The 25,975-nt window shown below is 37.9% G+C and overlaps 1 protein-coding gene across 4 annotated transcripts in view; it reads right to left on the reverse strand.

Annotated features, from left to right (window-relative positions):
• POU2F1 (POU class 2 homeobox 1) overlaps positions 1 to 25,975 on the reverse strand; it is a 127,024-nt gene that overhangs the window by 58,423 nt on the left and 42,626 nt on the right. For 2 of the 4 annotated variants that reach the window (XM_060770585.2, XM_060770584.2), the window contains exon 2: positions 8,664 to 8,732. In XM_060770585.2, the coding sequence (XP_060626568.1) occupies positions 8,664 to 8,732 (69 nt within the window). Of the gene's footprint in view, positions 1 to 8,663; positions 8,733 to 13,598; positions 13,851 to 25,975 lie in introns of those variants that run through there. The other 2 variants (XM_060770586.2, XM_060770587.2) reach the window with 2 other exon arrangements.

Consider the following 25,975-nt stretch of genomic DNA (forward strand, 5'->3'; position numbering starts at 1 on the left):
GGTGGAGGGAAACTTCTATGACACAGCCATCAAAAACTCATCCCATGGATGACAAAATGTATTGAACTGAATGGTGATTATGTGGAAAAATAACGTAATATCTATGCTACAATCTATGTAAGTTTCCTTAAAATATATTCATTCTTTGTATTTTTTTAAAAAGTCTTATAACCTTACTTTCTGGATAACCCTCGTAAATTTACTGTTATTAATGTGCAGTACTCTTATTATTTTTTGGTGTGTTTGTACTTATTTAAAGCATTTTTTTTGTGTGTAAACTGCCTTGAGTCCCTTCGGAGAGAGAGGGCGGTCTAGAAAATAATAATAATAATAATAATAATAATAATTATTATTATTATTATCGAGTCCATCCATCCCTGCTCTTGACAACTTTCTCTCTTACCCTCTATCTAGGTGCTTTGGTCTTCAACACCAAGATATCCCAGCCAGCTTACCAGCTGTTAGGAATTGTAGAAGTTGAAGTCCAAAACACCTCAGGTTTGCCCATGCCTGCTCTAAACTATAGACTTTTTTTTTTGTCGTGTCAGGAGCGACTTGAGAAACTGCAATTCGCTTCTGGTGTGAGAGAATTGGCCGCCTGCAAGGACGTTGCCCAGGGGACGCCCGGATGAATTGACGTTTTTATCATCCTTGTGGGAGGCTTCTCTTATGTCTCCACATGAGGAGCTGGAACTGATAGAGGGAGCTCATCCGCCTCTCCCCAGATTCGAACCTGCAACCTGTTGGTCTTAAGTCCTGCCAGCACAGGGGTTTAACCCACTGCGTCACCGGGGGCTCCTAACTATAGACTGGTAACTAGAAATACAATCTACTAAGGATTGTTCAGTGCCCAGTGTGGTGGAGTGCCCCTGTTTTTGCTATGACTGCCATTTTAAAGCAAAGGATTGTGGCAGTTCTATAATTTCCAGGTAGAGTTTCTTTTTCTTTCTTTTATTTTTTGCAATTTATGCAATAAACACTGAACAAAAAAAGGACAGGAGGGGTGCTTAGAGGTAACATTGCTAAGCAACCATATAAGCATTCCATGACGCTTCTAGAAGAGTAGAAAAAATTGAGCTAAGTATCCAAGAAAGTCTACAGCAAAGATTTCTGCTATGGGCTGCCCGAGCATGCTCATCTGTTCCTGCTGAAATAGACATAATAGATATGGATGAAAAGTTGGCCACTTTTGATATAGCTGTATCCTTGGGCTCGGTGGTCTACAAATTCAAGTTGAAATCAACAGGACTTCAGGTAAAAGGATTTTCAAAAAAAAAAACATGGCCAACAACTGATGTAGGTGGGGCATGCTAGATGGTGTGTGCTTTAAACTAGAATAGCTTGCTATCCTTATGTCCTGTTAACCCCAAGCTACAAAAATGTGGGCATTGTAGTGGCAAAGCAAAAACTCATCTTTTAAAAATTGAGAGAAATGGTATCAACACTGAAATAAGGAATTAAGTAGTAACTGCAAAACCATGGAGATATATGCTTTGTGTTTTACCTTGAACATAACATATGTGATCGTCTTGGTTTTGTTGTTGTTTATTCGTTCAGTCACTTCCAACTCTTCGTGACCTCATGGACCAGCCCACGCCAGAGCTCCCTGTCAGCTGTGGCCACCCCCATTTCCTTCAAAGTCAGGCCAGTCACTTCAAGGATACCATCCATCCACTTTGCCCTTGGTCAGCTCTTCTTCCTTTTTCCTTCCATTTTCCACAGCATCATTGGCTTCTCCAAGCTTTTCTGTCTTCTCATTATGTGGCCAAAGTACTTCATCTTTGCCTCTAATACCTTCCCCCCAGTGAGCAGTCGGGCTTTATTTTCTGGAATATGAACTGGTTTGATCTTCTTGCGGTCCAAGGCACTCTCTTGTGTCTTACTGCAAAGACACCTTTTAAGGTTTTTGTTATTATTGAAGTACCATGACATACTGGTGGTGTGAGGGTATCTGCAAACAGCTGGCATTGGCCTTTATAGCAAGGTGTGTGGAACAGAATGTCCCCTTGACACTCACAGAAGATACTTGCAGCTATGCCACAACACTTCTGCTGAAGATTTCAAATAGTATTTTTGAAACTAATTTGTTTTTATTATTCATCACAGTATCTGAAGAGTAAAATGTTGCCATTATTCATTACAATCTTGCAAAGAAAAATTTGATTGTTCTCCTTTGTGCTCCTAATGCTGCTATTGTTAAGTTTATATCTCCTTCCATTGAATTTTTGAGAAAAAAAGTTAAGATTGATAAGATGGCAAACAACTTCAAATTCCTATCAAAATCCCTCTAAAATATGCTTTAACAGTAATATTTGTAAGTAACAAGAAACCATTACTCATTACGTCAATGAAACAAATTTGTTTTCTAAGTATTATGGTAGCTTTGAAATAATGTCTGGTATAATCTTCTTACTCCAAAACTATTGAGTTGTAAGTGAAACTAATAACTAGTTGTTTTTTTTTGTAATGCCACTTTTAATGCACTACAGCATTAGTACCAAGGACTTTTTTCCTTCCCCTTCCCTGTTGTGATGATGACATCGAGAAATAACAGAGATATTTATTTATTTATTTATTATTTAAACTTATATGCCGCCACTCCCTTGGGGCTCGGAGTGGCTTACAAGAATGGCTAAAATATAACAAAATTTAAAAGCAATTTAAAACAATTTAAAAACAGCAATATCAAACATTAAAAGCCTGTCGAAACAGATATGTCTTACATGCCCTGTGGAAAGCTGGTAAGTCCCGCAAGGCACGGACTTTAGGTGGCAGAGTATTCCAGAGTGATGGTGCCACTGCTGTGAAGGCTCTGCGTCTGGTTGCTGTTAGACGCAAGGTCTTGACACTGGGGATTTCCAATAGATCTTGGTCCTCAGAACGGAGGGATCTCTGGGGTTGGTAGGGGGTGAGGCGGTCCCTCAGATACATCGGCCCCAGACCATGCAAGGCCTTAAAGGTGAGTACCATCACTTTGAAAGTGATCCGGTGCTCAATTGGTACCCAATGCAGCTGTAGTAAGATTGGTGTTATGTGGCATCTCATCGGAATTCCCGCAAGAAGCCGAGCAGCTGCATTTTGTACCAACTTGAGCTTCTGGATCACCGACAGGGGAAGGCCAATGTAGAGGGCGTTACAGTAGTCCAGTCTTGAGATGACCGTGGCCTGGATCACCGTAGCTAGGTCATCCCTGGACAGGTAGGGGGCCAGCCATCTAGCCTGGCGCAGATGAAAAAAGGCATTTCTGCTAACGGCAGAGACCTAGGCCTCCATCGTCAGCAGAGGGTCCAAAAGGACTCCCAGACTCTTTACCAATGATGACGGGCGTAGCGCCTCGCCATCCAGGGTAGGCAGCTGGATGTCCCCACTGCCCGGTCGACCCAGCCATAGGATCTCCGTTTTTGCTGGATTCACCCTCAACTTGCTGTTTAGATTGTGTCTTTGCAGTAAGACACAAGAGACACTATCTAAACATATTTTGCCATGAGGATAACATTTCTTAAATTCTCAAATGAGCAACAATAGAAAAATAACAAAGAAGAGAACTATGGGCTCCCCCTCTGAGCCATGCAGACATGTTTTTTTTGGAGTTGAGAAAAAGTAATTTATATAATACCATTGTGCTATGTCAGGGTTCACATTCAGATCTAACAAAATAGACTAGCCAGACATTATGTTAAATATTTCAAAAGTAGCACATGGGCTAAACAAAGTTCAGAGTGCAAAAATGCTCCAGATACCTTGCAACTGCCACCATTAATGAATGCTTAGAAAAAATAATCACTTAGTTGTCCATTTACAACAAGAACATGCTTCCAGTTATTAAACGGAGAAGAATATCAATTCCTTATAGTACTTGTACAATGAGCAAAAAGCTCTGTAGTTTTATAAACACAAATACAGTATTTTGCCTACAATGATATGATAACATACAATATTAAACACTTTCCATGTTGCAAATCCCTCCTAATTTTTATAATATATGTACTACAATTTGTCTTGTTCTGAAGTCATTACTTTGTGCATTTGTACTTCATTACTTTGTATACTTCCCCATACTTTTTCCAAGTCATTAGCTGACAGTGGAGGAAAATCACAGTATAACGACATTAGGGCAAGAAGTAAATTGTGCTATACCTTAATCAGGGCAGAAGATAAAAATGCCACATGATTCTCATGTGAGCAGAGTTGTAGCAAAAGCAGCCAAAGGATATAATACAAAGTCTGACTGAATCATATCAATAAGACTAACCATAATCCCAGTATATGCTCCAATTACAGAGGCAGAAAAAGAAGTTCAAAAAACTATGCCAGAGTCTAGGATGGAAATGATCACACACCAAAACAAGACTTTATGTTAATCTATGACTTATTGGAATGCAAAAGTTGGAAACAGAGCAAAATCAAAGATTGTAGGAAATTTTGCCCTAGGATCAAAATATGAAGTACGGAAATTATTGATTTACTGAGGCCAACACTTTATTCATTGCAAACACTCTTTCAAGCAAACCTATTCATTACAAACACCTTTTCAAACAAATCGAGGTGTGACTTTATGCATAGATATCGCCTGATGGCTTATACAGAAGTCAAATATACTAAACAATTGTAATCAGAAGATGGAAAAGCTCTATCCTCTCTGCAAAAGCAAAACCAGTAGTGGATTATAGCATGGATCATGTTCGGCTAATATCAAAATTAAGAATAAAACTGGACGAGAATACTAAACCAACCATCATGACAAAATACAAGATATCATCATCGTCATCATCATCAACAACAACAACAACAACAACAACAACTTTCTTCTTGTATCCAGCCACCACCTTCCCGAATGGACTCAGGGTGGTTTACACACAAGGTGTTTAAAAACGGAACATTAAAAAAATCATATAAAATACAATTGAATAAAACATATAGGCATATAAAACAACAACTTAAGACTCAATTAAAACAGTACTCATCATCCAATGATCGTAAGGTGCTGTAAATGTGCGCAGGCTGTAAACAATAGGATAAGGGAATGAGACAAGTGCAGAGATATAAGCAGGCTCATAAAATTTAGAGATACCGTAAAAATGGATTTGGACTGTTATGCTAACTGACCAGGAGTCAGAAGAACTCTGAACTGAAGCTGGAGATGATGCCAGCAAGAATTGAAAAAGCCACTATTTGCAGCCAACAAAATAAAGGGGGGAGGGGGCTTTTCTGCAATGGCTGTCTATTGGGAGTGCATGGCAGGGGGTTGGACTGGGTGGCCCTTGCAAGTCTCTTCCAACTCTAGGATTCTATATCAGGAATAGGTAATACAGGGTCTACTGGATACATTTTTTCTCTCTCGTCCCCCATCTCATCCTGACCAAGACCAACCCTTTTGGGATCCAAATGTTTTCCGTCTTTCCTTCACTTTCTACCTCCAAAAAAGAGGAAGGGGAGGAAAGGGTAGTATGCCCATGCCTGATCTACACTGCAGAATTAATGCAGCTTGACAGCACTTCAACCGCCGTGGCTCAATGCTATGGAATCATGGGAGTTGTGGCTTTATGTGGTGTTTCACTTCTCTGCCAAAAAGTGCTAATGCTTCATCTAAATACAACTCCCAAAATTCCATAGCACTGCCCATGGCAATTAAACTCCATTTATTCTACAATGTAGATGCATCCTAAATCATTAATAAGAAAAAAGAATAGGACTTGGAAGGCCATCTATGAAGGAATTAGATAAGGTCTTGAAGTATAAAGCCATTTAACTGAACACTAAGTTAAGTTAAGACGCTCCCTGCCATTCTATTTCCAATTTCTTTCCATTGTTATGAAAGCTGGAGAGTGAATAAAGTTGATAGGAAGAAATGCAACTCATCTGAAATGTGGTGTTGAAGAGTTCTAAGGATACCTATTGTGCTAAAAAGACAAATACATGGATCTTGAGCAAATAAAGCCTGAAGTCACCCAAAAAGATAAAACTGGGGCTATTCTACAGGATGAGGCAACATAACTTTCTTTTTTCAAAACTTAATAAAACCCATTGTATGAATCAGAATTTTTTTTGTAATGTAGGCGCACACCTAAAGTTTTGTTTTATGTAGTTTTGAAGATCAAATTAGGTAGGAGACGTCCTCCATTCTCCATACACTGAGTAAACAGATTTCTGGCGTTTGTCATGACTCTTGCCAGCATACCAGGCATTATGTTGCCAATTTCTTCCTGGATGTTGGTTTTCAAATCTTGTAGGGTCCATGGATGGTTCACATAAACATGGGATTTCAAAAAAAACCCACAGAAAAAAATCACAAAGGGGCCAAATCTGGAGAGTGGGCCGGCCACTCCAAATCCGCTCAAAAAGTAGGCCTCAACAGCAAAAGCACTCTCCTCACTGTTCCAACGTATGATGGCGACTGAACTATGTCAGGACAAAACTTTATACTCCTGCCTCTCAAACGAGACCACTAGCGCTCCACTAGGTCTTCAACTGACTGAATGGTGCGCATTTTAAAAAAGGAAGTTATGCTGCCTCACTCTGTATTTGATGAGAAGACTCAACTCACTAGAAATAATAATTCTTGGTAAGGTAAAAGGCAGTAAGAAAAGAGGAAGACCACATTACAGGTGGATATATTCAGCCAAGGAAGACAAATTCTTTAATCTTCAAGACTAGAGAAGAAGGGTCACCGTAAATCAAAATAAACTTGACAGCAGTTAATAACAACGATCTAAATGAGAAATGGTAAATACAAGTTTAGAAGAGTCTCTACACCGCAATTAGAGTAGATCTACTGAATCTGTTGAGCGACAAGGTCTTTCGCTCATAGGATCACCATACATCAACAGCAGTTTAAAAACAAGAATTCACTTGTACAAAGAGACTCAGAGTGGTGCAGTGGTTTGAGTGTGGAACAAGAATTTGGAAAACCATGCTTCAAATTCCCACCTGGCCATGGAAACCTTCTGAGTTTGGACACGTCATGCTCTGTTCTTAATGGAAGGAAAGAGCAAACTCTTTCTGAAAAAAATCTTTACTCAAATTTTGTTCACTTTAGAGTTTCCATAAATCATAAACGACTTGAGCCACATAATAACAACAGTAACCACACCTACTTGTACAAAGAAAAAGAGCAAGTTTCTTACTAATTCTAAACTGATTTGGATGCAGCTGAAAGTATGATTCCATAATTTCTATAATAATCGCATCTTTATATAACACCTAACCTGGATAAGTTTCCTGTCCATCTTAGACATTTTGTTTTTAACATTAGCTAAGCTTGAGAAGACCAACATGGTTACAATTAAAATTCCCTTAATTTAAAATAATTACAGTGAAATTTATATGCCAGGTGCCTCGTGGCAAAATGCAAGCAAATACAAAGAAAGAAGGCAGAAAGCTCAAATAATTTAATTTCAAACATTATTTTATATCACTTTTGCAGTTAAAGGCGTTTTATGAAAATCTATCCCTCTGCTGTCCTTTTATAAAGGTGTAGTTCTAATGGGTATCAGGAATTGAGTCTAACAGCAAGGAATTTGATTTACTTTAAAGTAAGCAGGTTTTATTTATAAGCTTGCTTTCCTGAAATTTGACCCAATGTTCATTTTGTTTACATTGTGAATGTCCAAAAAAGGCATTTAGGAATGGATTAAAAGCTAGCACAATCAGTAAGTACAGTGAAAACAACTGAGAAGCTGTTTACAAAAGGAAAAAAACTTGAGGAAGAGCTAATTGTAAAACTTACTGTCTTCTGTATCATAGTGCCATTACTGTGTGTATGAATGTGTGTGTGTATCTATCCATTCATCCATGCCATCTAATCTATACTGCAACATAAAAAGACAAACATTAAAATACAGGAAGCTACCATGGAAAGACATTACTGTCAAATGTGAAAATGGGTTGTCATCTAGGGGGAAAATGAAATGTTATATGCCCACTGGAAACGGGAAATAACTACTGTCTGGAAAACATGGGAAAACTGAAAGGATATACAAGAACAGATGGCTGCACAGAATCAATAAAAAGAGCAGATGTGTATGCAAAATCAGTGCGCCACCTAAATGTATGACAGTGAGCAGATTCTTCCTGTTAATAACCCACACTGTCAAACACCTTATCAGTTTTTCTAAGATTTGTTCATTTATTTATATTTCAAGGGCACTGATAATTTGGAAGACTGGAAGACTCTTATATCAATGGGGAAAACAATAATGTGGGAAATCCATAAGTAGCACCAAAACTTTACATAATCACTCTGAAAAAAAGGGTAAAAAGGCATATTCAAACTGATACCTAAACTGAAAAGGTGTATATCTTCCTTATGGATTACTACTCTGACAAAGAAAGAATAAGGAATATAAGAAGAAAGGCAATCTGGAGCACCAACACACATGAATGCTATAATACTAATGATAGAGCTCGGAGAGACAGAATGGGGAGAACCTGGCCCTTAAAATTAAAGCCCGCCACTGTGTTCATGTACCTTGGTTCTAGGTGAAGGTATCATGTTGACCACAAACACTACCATCAAGGAAACAGGATGCACTAAGAACATGCTCAATGTTCCAAAGAAAAGAGCTCTTCTAGCCATGAACCAATTAAGATGGTAAAATGATTTTCGCTTTCAAATCAAGACAATTTTACTGTGAAATCTGATTATAGCATTGTTTCACTCTTACCTGTGTCCCCATCCCCACTCTCCATTTTTACAGGTTTACTGGTTTCTGACGGAGTGTTCATTCTTGAGTCTGCAATGGAAACAAATGGAAACGTGGTAATCAGGGCAGAGCACTTTCCTGACACCATTTTTTAACAACAGGATATAGGGGTCAGTGTGGTATAGTGGTTAGAGTGTCAGACTACAACTCCATGGACTGGGGCTCAAATCTGCACTTGGCCATAAAATCCATTAGGTCACATCAGAGAAAGTCACACTATTACCTCAGAGAAAGGAAATGGTAAACCTTTTCTGAATGCATTTTGTCAAGAAAACTCTGTGACAGGGTCAACCTAGGGTCACCATTGGGATAGAAAGAACTTGATGGCACAACAACACATCAGACAGCATGTACCATGTTTTCAGTGTATTTTGCACTTTAATTCAATCAAAACCAATTAGTGGGCATGGAGAATCCAAAGAAAATGTTTAGAAAAAATCTAGGAAACAGAAATCCATGCATCATGATGCAGCATCATGACAAAATAGTACGCTATGACCCACATATCTGAGGTAGATACATTCCCGGGTTTGACATGGATACATAAAACAGCAAATAATAGTGAATCCTATTGAAATGAAGGACTTCTGGCCCAAGAATACTGTAGAGTCATGCTAGAGAACCTAGACAATGCTTAGAGAGGACATAGGATGTAGAAAAAGTTAATTCATGGGTATTACCCTCATAGATGTGGGGGCTGTGTTATATATAATTCAGGGTCAGAGGAAAAAAGTACTTACAGACTTATTTTTATAGTGAAACAGAAAGAATGAGCAAAGAAGTTAGGACATACTGAAATGATATATGATCTTTCCTATTGATTTTAATGTCTTTTAAGATCTGTTTTTAAGGACTGTTTTAAGATCACAATTATCCCAAAATTCTGTTTTAACTTCCCTTCTCTCAGAAATACCCACTCTCTTGATGGGTATGATTACATCACTGTGCTCAGTTGAACATGGTGGTATGTTATAGTTTTTAGGAAATAGTGTAATACTTTGTATCCCATTCAAAACAGGGTGGTCATGTCATTGTGCAGTGGCAATAGATGGAATCTATCGAACAGATGTAATGCAGTTTACAAATGGGAGAAAAAGAGGCATTCATTACAAATGAGAAAAGGAGGCTGAAATTTTGGAACAGGCTTAAAAGAGCAAAATAATGATAATGACAAAAATAATCCAAACCACTGAGAACAATTTTGACACAAGTCTTTACTGTATTATGCTCTTGATCTTTGCTAAACTAACATTCCATCAGTTTTTGGTGATAATCACGTCAGGTTCCTTTTTTTTGCGATTGAACTGATGCTTCTTAGGAGAAGAATGCCTTTGCTATTCCCAACAGATTTATTCTCATTACAAAATACCACCCATTCTTTGTCTTCTCCAACTGTGATAAGTCTCTAGAGAGTTTTTAATTACTGCAATCCATGTAGGTGCCTCTTGAAAAACATGTAAAATGAGGTGAACGAAGTGCTTAGCACACTTCCTCCTTGGTACTGCAAGGAATTTCCATGAGGTGAATTTTTTGCCGGAAAAGTTATCTGAGATTGACAACAGAAATATGTATGTGAATAGTTGTGATTCCCATGCTTTAGCCCATTCTTCAAGGACATGTTCACAGCCATAGGGCCTGTGATCAGTTGGTGGAGAACTGAGGAAACCAATTGAAAGCAACATAATGCTTTCAAAGGGAATCTTTTGGATTCTTCATAGACAGTTACTATATTTATATGTATGTTTTCTTATTATGGATTTTTTTACTAAGGATTTTACTAAATCTTATCCATTAATTTACTATATCAAAGGGATGGCAAATCTCAACATATTCCACTGGTGATTCTAATATTTTATCAGGCTTTTCTAAAACACTACCAAAGGAAACCAGAAAGAAGAAACATCTAGCTATAGAAAAATATAGAAAACATTGTCTTTGATGAGGAGAAAAGATACACTCAGAAATAAGGCTAACTGAAAACTTCATAAACCACAGTACAGCCAATCTTCACCAGCATTTCAGACAATAAATATACTTATTGTCCTAGATAGACAGCATATTCCAGGAAAACTAATTCATATATATAATAAATGCAGGGTGAAGGGTAGAGGAAAGAAAAAGTAAGGTGGAGAAGAAAAGTAATTGAGATAAACTGGATAAGATCTGCAGAAACCTAGTAAAATCTCTCTCTCTCTCTCTCTCTCTCTCACACACACACACACACAGATATATTACAACTATAATCTGGACAGAAAAAATATTTCAATTTTCTGGTTACTATACAGATGAATTTTTTAAAAATGCTAAGACTTTCTCCGTTCTACTCAAAAATTGGCAAAGAGGAGTCCTGGTACCCACCTCCACTTGGAAATCTCTTTTGAAGGCATTTTCTAGTTTTACCTAAGTTAATTTTTTCTATGTTAAAGGTTGTTATTGTTTTTTCAACTAAATATTTAATTTAAATTCAAAAATAAATTATAAAATAACACTTTTTGAAGCTAGAAAAAATGATATTTCTGAATATAATTTATACCACTCCCATTTTCAGTTATTGGTCACAAAGAAGAAACTACTCTAGCACCTATTGCTCAACTGATAGTGCAGAAGTTGCTTCTGTTGCATCGTGCATGCAATTATCTGCGTAGTCATATCATCAGGTAATCTAAAATATATAATTCACTAGAATAATGGCAAAGTATTTTATGAGCTATAAAATATCAAATTATTAATGATTCCTAATATATATATATATATATATATATATATATATGCAAGTCATCCTCTCTTAATGAAAATGCTTCCATTATAAACAGGAAAGCTAAAGCCTAATCAGTATTATGGCACACCAAGGATGCTCTAGCTTCAGAAGTTCATCTGGCATATTTTGAATTATGCTTTATTTCATAGCTATATAATTATGGTAGTCTATGTCTAACCTAAAAGAGAAAAATGAATTGGCTTTACACACAAACCTTTATTATTTAAATAATTGTTTGGTGTGTTAGGTGTATGCAGATGCTGAAATGAATAGTAAAACTATGACTATCAATGGGTTTAACTACTGTATTTCTTCTATTCTAATATGTGCTCCTCCTCTCATATAAATATCTCTAAAAACAGGGTGTGTCCTAGAATCACTTATATGTAACTCTTTCTGTTGGTGATACTGAAATTAGTGTGTATCTTACAATCAATTGCAATCGATGAAATATGGTGTATGACTTTATTTTTGGAAGCAATATGAACATGATGCATCCTCTACTCTCAAAAGGAGCAACTGCTAATCAGTGCATCAAATCAAGGGGACAAAGTCAGTTATCTACTTTTTCTAATACTAGGTAAAAACACCTTATGCAATATGACAGACTATCATAGTGAGATGTACAATTACAAGGCATAATGGCAGCCACTATCGATTGCTATTAACCATAACAACGAAATGGAACTTCCATGTGCAGAGACAGTATACCTATGAATACACTACTGGGGAGAGGTTTTTTCCCTCATGAGTTGCTTCTGGACATCCATAAGTAGATGACTATCCCCTATCAGGAAAATACAAGAGTAGTTGGAATTTGATCACATCCAGCAATATAATTCCTACAATCTAGCCTTAATTTAAAGGTGAATTAATAAGTCTTGTCACAGACAAAATACATCTTAAAATTGTAAATGGTATAAGATCTATAATTTGGGTAACGGATGTTAAAATATTTTTTCCTTTACATAAGATGTGGCTGTACCTCCCACACCTTCTCCCTCCTTCGTTCTTTCACAGGAGTATAATTTGTAATGACGACACTAAAACATTGTTATGCCTTGAACTACACATACTGAAATCAAGACCGAAAACACCAGGTGCAGTACTCTTCACATTCTGATGAGCTTCTAGATTCATTCTTGTGTTTTAAATGGATCCCCAAGGACGAGCACATAAAATCATGAGCATTTCAAAAATATGTATGTGAATTAGAAAGGTTTGTGTAAATCTCTTATTGTTGATAAACCTATAAATCAATCTATTGTTCCTCATAATATCAGGTAAGATGTGTCATTAATTCATTAAGTGTGTTACAATTGCTAAAAACATAAGATTATTTTGTTTAGATAGCAACTATTGCAAACAGCTTTTTGAAAGGTTCAGTCCAAGAATGTAAGAAAGTGCTAAATATCTCAGAAAAAGCATTTGGGAAAGAGGCTGGTTTGCATCAGTTTCATTTAAAGGTAAGTATGTTATATAAATCTCTTTATCATCAGCTGTAAACTCAAACATTAAAAGCTGTGAAGTTAAGGGCTACAATTTGAAAAAAGTCAATCTAACAACATTTAAACAAACATACACACATGCACAAATTGTTTTAATGGAGGTCCAACAAGATAAAAACACTAGTAGTCATAGAAAGTGTTACTTTCACTGTTATAAAAAAACAGTGACTGCTGGCAGTGCTTTCTTGCCATTAAACCCTGAAAAGTGCTGCTCTTATCAGATGCACACCCCCCCCCCCAAATAAATATACCAAACATAGAATTCTGAATGAATTGATCAAGCCACGGTTGATGGGGTTTCTTCCCCTATCCTCTCTTCCCCAGTGTAATTTCATATAAAAGCACACAGGAAAGCAAATCAAACACTTTCATGATTAAACCCTACATGCTTCTCTATTAAACATCATTGAACCTGAAGAGCATCTCCATTCCTTTTAAAGCTTTACATCAAGTTTCTCCTAAACACACAAAAAATGGAGGAGGCACTTCTACTGAATCCCTGATAGCCCTCAGCCTTTCAAACACCTCCCTAAGTCCTGCATATGTGATTAAGACCCTATGCATAGTCAATCGTAACAACTACTATTTCCATATTAAACGCCTGCAAGAGTCAGTTGAACTGGTACCCACCTAGAACGTAGTCGCTGCAGTCCAGCATTGCTGTGCAATCTTCTGCAGATTGAGATAGTCCAAGTAAAAGGAGGGGGGAAGACTTCCTAAAATAAAAAACCCTACACTACTACACTTAACAGAACTAGAAAAGGAGGGGTGGGGATAGGAGAGAAATATAACTTCAGTTAAACCATAGCAATCTTTAACAGAACAGAGAAACTTCAGTTGCTCTGTGGAGTTTTAGTCTCTCCTACTAGCTGTGTCTGACATTGTCAAGGCGACTGAAGCATGAAAAGTTCCCCTTTTTTAATAAAATAGAAACAAAGATTGCAGCTGGCAGTTTCCATAATGAAGCTTAATCAGTATGCGCCTGATTAGGGCCTTATGCAAATCTTCCCTCGTTAGCACAGCAGCCAGCACTTTGAAGTCCATGAACAATTCATTTGCAGAGTACACTGAAAGCACTCCCTGCATAATTTAAATCATGATATAAATATTTATCAGCTCATTTGCATATTAATTGGCAGTGCATGAAGGGAAAAATTATCTCCCAAGTGCCAGCATAATAATTAGGGAACAAAATGAAATTTCTTCCAATGGCTTTGCTTCTCAGACCTAACTCGAGCACAGTACCATGGGGAAGTAGGGAGGGGAAAGAGGCAAGACAAAATTCTGTTGAAATGCCACTGAAATGACACGTACAAATTAGAAACAACTCTACAGACTTAAGCACCTTTAATCTTATTCCTGCTGGCAACAATGACTTTAGTAATAAAAGAGATTTGGAAAAGCTTTCGACACAATCCAAATAATCCCAAGAAAACAATTAGCAAGGTAGGAGCTGAACACAAACCTGTCTAACTACTATTTGCACATTTAGGTGATATTTTCCAAATGTGTTATGTGACAATTTAAGCATTCCACAAAGAAAGAAAGAGAAGCAGAATTTGATGTAGGAAGAGGGAACATAATTTTACATAGCCTAAATCTGACAGTTCATATTAGTTGCTTTGCAAAGGCATTTGAACACAGGTATGTATAGTAAAAATTATTTGTTCCTTTTCCACTTAGTGTTTTAAATAAAGATGTTGCCATCTAGAAGTCTTTCGTTTGTATGCATCAGCGCAAAAAACACGATTTATTTTAAAATAAATTCATGGACTCTGTCTCTGGATTACAACTGTAGTCCCTGGACCACCAGGGCTCCTTAGAAGCTCTTGTGCAAAGACTGTATAATAGAGTAATTTGAGACCAAGTAATTAGAAAGTACAAGTCAGAGAGGAGAGTGAAGGTCATGTAAGGACATCTCTCACACAAAAGGGGGTTTACAAAGGGATAACATGTCCATCCCTATAAAGACTTTTGCTGAACAATGTTAAAAAATTACCCTAAACAACCAAATAGAATGTGATGCTATGCTGTATCCTACACTATGTGAATTGAATAATTTCTTATGTAACAGTACTTCTCTCAATATTCTCCTCTGAATTCCCCATCTGTTCCGGAAAGTCCTCCTACCAACTATTTTAACTGGATTCATCCAAACTCCACAATCAATCCACCCTTTTCAAGGCTGAAGGGCATGAAGTTTGCCGACTTCCAGCTGTTATCTGTTGCCCTTCGTCCTTGAAACTGAGCTGAGGTGTGCTGAAAGGAGTTAAGAACACAGGGCCAGAAGTCGTGTTCTGAACCCCTGACATGCACCAGAACTGCCGCTAATGCCCCAAAACACATGTAATGGGACCTCACAGATTTGCCCATATTAAACTGTTTCAGTGATGTGGAGAAATGGCTGTTCTTCACCACTTTGCCATCACTGCATTTTGTCCTTAATAATAATCTAGGCTCTGTAGGAAGTGGTGGATTTCTCCATTATACACTCTGTTTTATGAAGTGCCCCTCCATGACCCTTCTGGTATTTAAAGTGGTTTAAAGACAGTAAGAGCCTTATTGGAAGAAGTTTTTTTTTTTTTAAAAAAAATGTGATCTCTTCCAGAGGAAGACCACCAAATGGAAAGGTATGTCAAAAGTGGTGGGAAGATTCCACTGAAAGAAGGGTTAAAAATGAAGTTTAAATTCTGCTGGTCTACTCAAGTGTAGGAATTCAACGAGAAGAGGGGAATATTCCATTGAAAGGAATGTTTTAAAACTATGACATGGGAGGAGACATTGCTTCTGGTATGCGGGAAGCAAAGGATCCAATTGAAAGAAAAGTTTTTAAAACAGTGTCCTGCCTCTTTTAATGTAAAGGGATCCCATTGAAAGAAGAGTTTTGAAAATGGTGTCCTATCTCCTCTGGTGTGCAGGGCTTTGGGGAGGGCAGGGGATCTCTTGGCTTTTGGATACTGAAGTTTTTCCTGATTAAAAGGAATACAGAGTGGGAGGAGAAAAGGATTTCCAAATGCGGGGAACAACAGGCGAGAACCTGAAGAGAGAAACATGTGATAGGAAGACAGAACTTGAAAGAGGATGATGGGAACCAGATATTCCAGGTTTCTAACAGTTCTTTCTCATCTTATGTTTTGCCGTGTATTTTGGCTCCCCTCACTATCTCCCTTCTTTTGTACAGGTGAAACAGACACTTGCACCTCACAAGAAGAGGAAAAGAAGCTGGGATCCACAGGTTAAGTGACTTGTATTGGGCCATCTCCTGCTCCTCTTCCCCCTGGAGCACAGTGGGTAGTCTCCCACCCGGAATGCAGTGGTGATGCTCTATTTACCCCACCCAGAGATATTCACTATTTTCACTTTCATGGGATACCTACACCTGTAATCCCCATGTAAGTGGAGGGACTGTACAGGCAAAATGTCCATTACAAAAGGATGGTAAATCATGCATGTCTACAACTGTTAAAGCATAGTGAAACAAATACTCTGTTTTAGTTCTCAGCCACAATGCTGGGGTCATTTATTTATTTATTTCCCATATGAGGAACTGTAGAGTGCTTTACCCAGTTTTACTATATAAAGGATATTATTGCCATTAGTCATAAGGCTACTGTTTTTATCTTATTTTTTAAAACCCAGTACTTCCTGAAAGGATATTGTCTGTTATACGCTCTATTTCCTACTTGCTTCCACATCTCCACTTACTATCTTTTATTTGTTTTATGTAGGCTCTTCAGCTGTAAGGGCAATGCTGGGAAGAGGGCTGGAAAGTGCACACACTCACACTCAAAAATGCTTTTCTCCATTGCCATGATTCTGTATAAAATCACTGTGTTGAAAGAAAAGGTGCTTTTGGGTTGCTGAGGAAGAAGAAAGAACAAATCCCATGTAATCACACACACTCTAAATCCAGACTGATATGGGCTGCCATTTTTAATGCATATAGTTATGCTGGCTACTTTGGCGTCATTTAGGGGAAAGGATACCTTGGTGGAGTATAAGCAGAGACCCTATCAGTGGCAACAATGGGGAGATGAAAGGCTAGGAGGGGAGTTCTGTCCTTGCCCCCTCAAAGCATTTGAAAAAAAAATAGAAATGCAGAGTGGGCTTCTGAAATATGTTCCATTATAACAGTGGTTCTCAACCTGGGGTCCCCAGATGTTTTCGGCCTTCAACTCTCAGAAATCCCAATTGCTTGTAAACTGGCTGGGATTTCTGGGAGTTGTAGGCCATAAACATCTGGGGACCCCAGGTTGAGAACCACTGCATTATAATGATGGCTTAAAAAATTAAGGCAAATATGTACTCCTCCAAAATTATTTCTCAAAAAACATGACATGAGACAGTGAACAATGTCTGATCAATATAATTCCAATTTTTAGAATTCTTTTCATGGTAATTAATGCTTCATGTATGCTTGACACTATGAAATACTAGAGGAGACAAAATAATTTCCACCATTTTATTCATGGTGATAATTTATTTGGTTTCTATTTGTTTGGGGGTTTTGCCTATACAATCAGTATGGCATAGAGGTTTGAGCATTGCACTATAGCTCTGGAGACCAAGGTTCAAATCCTTGCTTAGCCATGAAAATCAAATGGGTGGCCTTGGACAAGTCACTCCCACTCAGCCTCAGGGGAAACAAAGGCAAGTGAAGTCATCCAACAACAAAACAAACAAAATGCAAATATAAAAAGGTTCCTTACAGCACAAGGTCTTGTAGCTCCATTAACAACAACAATTTTACAGTGAATTCAGATTGTAGCTACCTATATACTCATGTATAACTCTATACATTTTAGTTAAAAAAATCAATTTAAAAAACCTGGGTTGACTTATGCATGGATCAATGTGAGGATTGTACCTTAATTCTGTAGGAACCATGTCTTCTCTGAGTAGGATGGCAAAAGGTAGATTAGTCCACCCCAGGAAATTTAAAAGAACCCCTAAGTTCCTCTATCATGGCAACACTTCTGGTCTATTTGGATGTCTGGGTGGGGAAAGGGTGGTAATGACCAAGGGAAACAGACTCCTTGAAGTGGCTCTAGTGCTGTTCCTTCTCCAGTGTGACCTTCAACTTATCCATGAGTCATATCAAAATCCATAAGTTCAGCACACAAACCTGCCCTCGGTTTATACATGAGATTTATTCATGCATGAGTGTATATTTTATTTTATGAATGAATAAAATCAATTTATGCCAAAAATGTATAATTGTGTAATAATAATACGATAAGGCATTTAATGTCCTTAAAGTACCATAATAATTTGCAATCTGTTTGTGGGGGAATTAGTATCACACACACTCCTTTCTGAAATTATCTTTTTTAGCTCCCCACAGGACCTCAAGAAAACATGGTTTCTACTACATGCCTTCAAACTTTCTGAAAATACTTTCATCTCTTGGCAGTGGCTGCAGGATAGATAAACCTCTGCAACATACCTCTCAGGCCAGATGTGACAGTTGGATCTCTACTCCTGTTTTCATCTCTGCTTGACATATTAATTTAGAAAGTCTTAAGCTACTTAGATAAAGATTTTTGTCAACGTCAGATGAACCGACTTTCATCTTCCTATTCCAGTATGGGTTACTGCTTGCTTTTCTGTCTCAGTTGTTCAGTACGATCTTTCTCAAAGCAACTTTATTCCAATCATATTTATTTCTCATTGTCTTCCAGGACCCCATATAACACAGATATGGAGATATTTATCATCTGGCGTAACAAGAACATCGGGGTCCTCTTTAAGTGAGTGTTTTAATATATTTTATGCTTAGCAGCATTTTACCTTTTTGTTTGCATTTAGCTCTTTGCCCTATATATGGGTGGCATTTAAAATTATCCTGAACCTTATTCATGTATAGTGAAACAATTACACAAACAAATACTATTTGTTGTTGTCTGCCTTCAGGCTTTTTACAAAGCAAACCTACCACAGGGCTTTTTGGGCAGAATTTGTTAGAAGGGGGCTTGCATTTGACTTTATCTAAGGCTGAGAGTGTGTGACTTGCCCAAAATCACCCAGTGGGCTTCCATGGCTAATCAGTAATTTGAACCCTGATCTCCCAGTGTCCTGGACCAACAATGTATGTTCCTATTTGCCCCAAAATGTTAAGAGACCCTTGGGAGTACATAGCAATTTAAATGATAGTACAGGATCTCCCAGATGTCACTTTTCAGGCAAGGCATTTAAAACCTTTTTCTCTATCATTTTATTAGGAGCCGTGGTGGCACAATGGGTTAAACCCTTGTGCTGGCTGAACTGTTGACCTGAACGTTGGCGGAAATGAAATAAGACTCCCATAGGATGGTAAAACATCCAGGTGTCACTTGGGCAATGTCCTTGCAGACAGCCAATTCTCTCACACCAGAAGTGACTTGCAGTCTCTTCTGACATGATAAAAAACCCACTTTATTTACACCTTCCTCCCTTTCCTGGACTGGAATTCAAGGTAGCTCACAAGATCAAAATAAATACAAGTCAACCATAGATAAATAAAACATAAAAATAGCACTTAAATAGTATTAAACTGTCTACATTGTTTAGACTTATTTAAAACATTATTTTAAAAACAAAGAATAAAAGTAGTTCAACATACTAAACAAAAGAAGCTCCTATCTACAACTATTAGTTCCACAAAGTCTGTTGGAATAAAACAAGTATTCACCTACCAACAAAAGTACATCAAGGAGAGAGCCATCATAATCTCTCTAGCAAGGGAGTTCCAAGTTTGAGAACAATGATGGAGACAGCTCTCTTGCATTTCCACTAAATATGTTTGTGAAGGTGATGAGATTAAGAGAAATGCCTCCCTTGGAAGCAACATATGGAAAGATACTATTCTTCAGATAGCCTGGATTCAGGCCATTTAAGACTTTATAGGTCATAACCAGGACTTTGAAATTTACCAAGAAACTGACAACCAGTAGAACTGCTATAACAAGGGAACTATGCTTTTCCTGTAACCTGTCCTCACGTATGACTCTGGTTACAGGTCTTTTGACAAAGTGAAGATATTATTCCTAAAAAAAAGATGTGCTTCTTCACCCCAAATCAAAATACCAAGTGGAAGATCACAAATGTTTATTTTAGCTGCAGCAAAAAGATGTCTGGAGTCTCAGAGAACTATGCATTTATACATGTTTGTATAGAAATGACAAGGAATACACTGCAGCTACATCACAAATTAGAAAATCACATTTCTTGATACATAGGATTTGGCAGGACACCTAGGCACATTTCATAAAGATTATTTATTTATTTCTTCTGCATTAGCATGGTAATCCACTATCTGGAGGTGTGTTTTATTACAGCAATGCCCAAAAAATGTACAAAAGTTCAGAAACTTTCTATGGCCTTGCTGTGCCAGCTCCTGATTCTGGTTAGAGCTTGTGCTATCAGTTCTCTACATTCCATTTCTATCAGACTAGACACAACTAGACAAACAGCAGGATCCCTGTATTTGGGGCATAGGAGAAAAGGCATTGTAGGGAGGGCAAACAAGCCCTTTAGATTAAGTTAATACTTCTACCCAGGAACAAAAATCTCAGTTTTCCTTATGAAACAGTCTGAACATGCTTCAAGTGCAGCTCCACACAGAGAATTTTCAATAATCCAAACAATAAGGGGTGTTTGCCTCATTTCAAGATTATTTTTACCATAATAATTTCATTCCCAAACTGGAAGACCTTTACATTAAGTCTTTTGTGGGAATTATGTAGCTATCCAGATACTGCTGACCTTTAACTTCCAGCATGTCTTAGCACTGCCTATATTGGTGGCTATTAGGCTTGTTTGATCAAGAAAAAAAAAGGTTTTGAACTCGTTTCGTATGTAGGGGGCGCTGGAGGTTCGTTTTTTAAATTATTTCCGAAATTTTCCTTTAAAAAAGATTGAAATTACCAGGAAATACGAATCGTTTTGTTTGTTTCGTTAATAGAAGGTGCCCTTCCCTCCCTCTAGAACCATTAAAATCTCACAGTTTCCCTTCCAGCCCTTGCGGCAGAAGGGAGAGGTGGGCGTGGCCAAGCACAGGGCTCCTCGGAGGCCTCGCCCCCAGCCACCTCCAAGCAAGGAGCCGTGTGCTCGGCCACTCCCAGCTTTCCCTTGGACAGCTGGCCAAGGAGGAGAAGAAAGGGGACGGATTTTAAAAGTGTTGGTCTTTAAATTTATTTATTTATTTATTTATTTGGGGTTCTTGTACCCCGCCCTTCTCACCCCGAAGGGGACTCAGGGCGGCTTACAGCTGCAAGGCGCACTTAGACGCCTGCTACACAAACAATCATCACAAAAAATATAACAGTACAAATTCCCACAATTCAACATTATCCACTAAAATCAGTAAAATGATAAAATCAGTAAAAACAATACAAACCTGGAACTTCCTCCTACCCATCAGTGTACAATTAACTCAAAGATCTGTTTTGGTTCCATTTCGACAATCCTGCCGATCTCACACATCTGATTGTCTTATTTGGTTGTCATTGTCTAATTGCCTGGTTGCCCAAAGGCCTGGTTCCACAGCCATGTCTTCACCCTCCTCCTCCTCCGTCACCTTTCTTCTCCTCCCTGGCCAGCTGTCCAAGGGAGAGGTGGGCATGGCCAAGCACAGGGCTCCTCCCAGGCCTGTTCCTAAAAGCCACGCCCTCAGCATTTACGAGTCACTGGTGGACGTTGTAAGGAAGATGGGGGCATGGCTTCGTTATTGCAAAAACACTTCCGGGTTCTCAGAAAGCCTCAAAATCGCTTCTAATTATAAAAAAATAACGAATAAATAACGAGTAACAAAAATAACGATCTGGATCAAACAACCCTAGTGGCTACATTGGTTGGAAAGCAGATTTCAACAATATGTAGATGCCACATGATTCCTACCCCTGCATTACATTCTCTCTATTTAGCATGGCTTTTTTTTTTTTACAATTTATACAATTATTTTCATACTTTTACAGACTTATCTTAGAAGTCATGGTATTAATATGTATATTACTCTTAGGAGCATAGACAGTAGATGTCTTATACTCAGACATCTACAAATGATCAACCTAGATGATTATGGACCAGACTATGCTGTGGCAACAGCTCTCCAGGTTGCAGATTTTGTCAGATTTAGTACTGAGCTACTATGATGTAGTATTTTGGCCAACTGCTGGTCTGTCTTAAAAAGTATCCTGTACACCTTCTTGATGTCTTTCCAATTACTATGATGTTCGCTAAAAATAAACATGACTGGTGCATTAAGAGAAAAAAAAATCTAGGATAAGCAGACAATCCAGATATTGTTCATATAGTCATAATGCTATTATGGGAGGTTAGCTAAATTGTAAGTCTCGTTTGTGTAACTTTTTAAAAATAAATTAATGGGAGCCTTTCAAATTATTGTTCGTAAATTGATCAGGATGAAGTTGCTATACATATGGAACATCAGAACTCCTCTACTAAAGAAAAAACAATTGCTGTTTTTGAAAACAATTAAGTAAAGTTGTAGTAAGGGAAAATTAGGGACTCTGGCATAAGTGGTGATATTTAAATATGCTTCCAGTCATTATCTCTAACGTATGAGGTGCAAAATACAAGTTAAACACTAGTTTGTGATTCTCATTAACATGAAGCTTATACTATTTATTTATCGTGGCAGAAGCAAATTGAGAATTCTTATACAATATGTATAAGAAACAACAAACAGTTAAAAACTTGTCATTATGCTAAATGTCCTTTGACCAGAAGCTGGCCACTTCAAGTGCTTCTGGTAAAGCTGTAAGAAGGTCCTCCACTGAGCATGTGGCAGGGCTCAGACTGCATTGTAGTAAGTAGGCATCCTGTGATAATGTGGCATGTCCCATTAAGAGCCATATCCACTGTTTTAATGTGGTAAGATGTATTCCATACTGGGCATGCATACTCAGCAGTAGAGTAGCAAAGCTGACGGGCAGATGTCTTCACTGTGACTGGTTGTGCCAGTCAGTTTTCGTGTGATATTATTTTTTAGCACCCGCTTTTTGCTTAATAGTCAAGCAATGTTTCTTGTAAGTCAGAGCATGGTCCAGAGTGACTCCCAGGTATTTTGGTGTGCTCCAGTAGGATTCTTTCCCAGGTAATCCTCAGAACTCGAGATGCTTCTCTGTTCTTATACTGATCTTCAAGCTTTCCTTTTGTTAAAGTTCCTTTGTATCATTTATTATTTATTTATTTACTGTATTTGTATACCGCCTTTCTCAGCCTATCTGTGACTCAAGGCGGTTTCCAACAAAACAGTATACATAATATCATAGTACACTTTAGAACATTAAAACAACATAAAACACAACAAGCAATGGTAAATAAAGCTCCTTGGGCTTTCATCCCTGTGAGACTCTGCAACTTCTGGGTCAAAAGTTGTAGGTGTGATGTTTGCTTGCTGTTCGCTCTGTAGGTTTGACAACATTAAACCCACCAACACTCCATTATCCGTTTGAAAGGTTATTCCTATTAAAAGCCGTGTTGACTAAGACAGTATGAAATGAGTGTCCTACCAATGTACAGTGATCTCAATCTTCATAAGGTTTTGTTAAGAAGATAATACTTAAAGGTGGTTTACATTGCTTCTCCCTGAAATACATACTACAGCATCTGGTATACCTTGGAGACACACATCCAAGTAAAAATGTGGAAGAACTTTTATAGCTGATACTTGAAAACTGAGCTTTAATATTAATATGAAGGGAGGGAGGTATTTAGAATCAGGAAGCTCTGGCTCTGTATCTCTGAAGTAGAGTCACTAGGGCAGAACAGAATTCTCATTTTCTAGCATTGCTCTGCCCTTGGAGAGAAGCAACAGCATTGAAGAAAGACAATTCCTTTCACTCCTGCAAATGGCCAGGTAAGAAGACTTACATTGCAGTTTCCCTTGTTGCCTCTAAAATTTTGTAAAAGCAGAGAAGTACCAGATGGGAATTATGCAAACTAGGCATGCTAATTTAGCTTACCTTATTTGCATGATTAACACAGCTGTTTTGCATAAAATGCAAATTCTTCTTCTGGCTTTGGGGGACTTGGGATGTGACAGCCACATCCTCATGGCAGCAGTAAAAATTCAGATTAAAGAGTTTTGTTGATTACTCTTATAATAGTAGTAAAAAAAAGGAACTCAATTGCCTGTGACTAGTTAGTTAGAAACCTAGTTCGAAATATTTTACCTAGCTGTATATAAAATATGAGGTTTATAGGGAGAGGTTCTAGATTTTATTAGCCAGCTTGTTTGAAAAATGACAATTTAGCCCTTGGACACAATCATAATCACATTAGCCAAGCCCTAACTGCCAAAATGGAAGTTCAATAGAATTTTGCTCACACCCTTATCAGTTACTTTTTAATGTGAAAAGCACAAAGAACATGTGCTACCCTCCCAATAACTACTTTGACACTCAGGCACAAAGTAACTGTTTTCCTCTTCTATTTTTTAATGTACTGGTATTAAAGGAGGAAAAAATCAAACCACCAATTTAGGAATGGGCAAGATGCAGCCTGCATTTGTCAACCATTCCAGTACATACCTCCAATCCTCCCCAAAATGTTTGCAATTTTTAGAAAAATAACGGGAAAAGTCCCCATATTCTCTTGAGGTCATGGGGACAATTATATATTTTAAGGCCTCTCTGCCCTGTTTTAAGTCAATGGGAAACAGTTTTCCTCGAAGCTAAAGTGTTTCCTGGTTAAGAAAATAGGCCAAGCATGACCCATGCTTACTCTGCCACTTCCCACCCTGGCCACTAGAGGGTACAGTGAGTCTTTCTAGAGTTTTTCTTAGATTATCTATATAAATAAAAATGTAATGTTTGTTTGTGAGATTAACATAACTCAAAAACCACTGGACGAATTGACACCAAATTTGGACACAATACACCTATCAGACCAATGAGTGACCATCACCCCTAAAAACACAGAAAAACAACAGAAGGGACTTAAAAGGCCAAAAAAGCAAAACAAAACAAAACAAAACAAAACAAAAAAAACGGTACAGAGCATAAGCAAAAACAAAACTTCCCCCTGGCAAACTATACACAAAAGCATATCCACACTCTCTTTCGGACTACAGCTCTCAGCATTCCCTAGATTAGGCCCTTTAGGAGGGGAGGATGATCCAAATGCACTGCTTCCAAGCTGCAAGCTTTCTTTTCCTTGGATTTCTTTGAGAGCATCCCAATCCATATTTCCAATGCCCTATTCCTGGACTGCAACTCCCAGCAATCCTCCAGATAGATAAGATTGATAGATATAGATAGATCAGAGATAGGTAGATAGATAGATTGATAAGAAGGACTGCTGAGCGTTGCAGTCCAAGAATAGGTAAAGAAGGAAGAAAGGGGAGAAAGAGGAAGGGAAAGAAAACGGAAGGAAGGGAAGAGGAAGAGACGGAAGGAAAGAGAAAATGAAAGAAAAAAAAGGAAGGAAAGAGGGAGGAAAGGAAGGAAAGAAAGAGGGAGGGAAGGTTGCCACAGCAACATGTGGCAGGCACAGCTAATAAAATATAAAAATGGAAAACAGGATATTGAGGCGTGTGTGGCCCTTAGGAATAACTGCTCATAGACCAATATCCTAAACATCGATAAAAAACAAAAGTAGACTACAGTTAGCCTCCCCACTAAACATTTTAGGAATTAAAAAATACTTTAGAGCCACAGATGGCTGAATTCAAGGACACAATATACTAAACATGTATATTGTGTCCTTGAATTCAGCCATCTGTGGCTCTAAAGTATTTTTTAATTCCTAAAATCATCCTTTGGTTTTGCCATTTTTCAGAAAAGCCATTTTTCTGAATATGTACAGAAACAAACTAGGATTTTTTAGGGAGCTATAGATGATCATGGATCCCTGACGCTGGCATGATATGAGTACAACTGCCACATTAATGTGTTATACTTTTAATACACATATGCATGCCTATAGAAATAATGTGCAAGACAGCACTAGTAATAATCAAGGAAGCCACAACACGGGATTTGCAGGAGCTGAGTAGAGCTGTT

Source organism: Anolis sagrei, chromosome 3 (genome assembly GCF_037176765.1).
Source record: "Anolis sagrei isolate rAnoSag1 chromosome 3, rAnoSag1.mat, whole genome shotgun sequence".
Lineage (NCBI taxonomy): Eukaryota > Metazoa > Chordata > Lepidosauria > Squamata > Dactyloidae > Anolis > Anolis sagrei.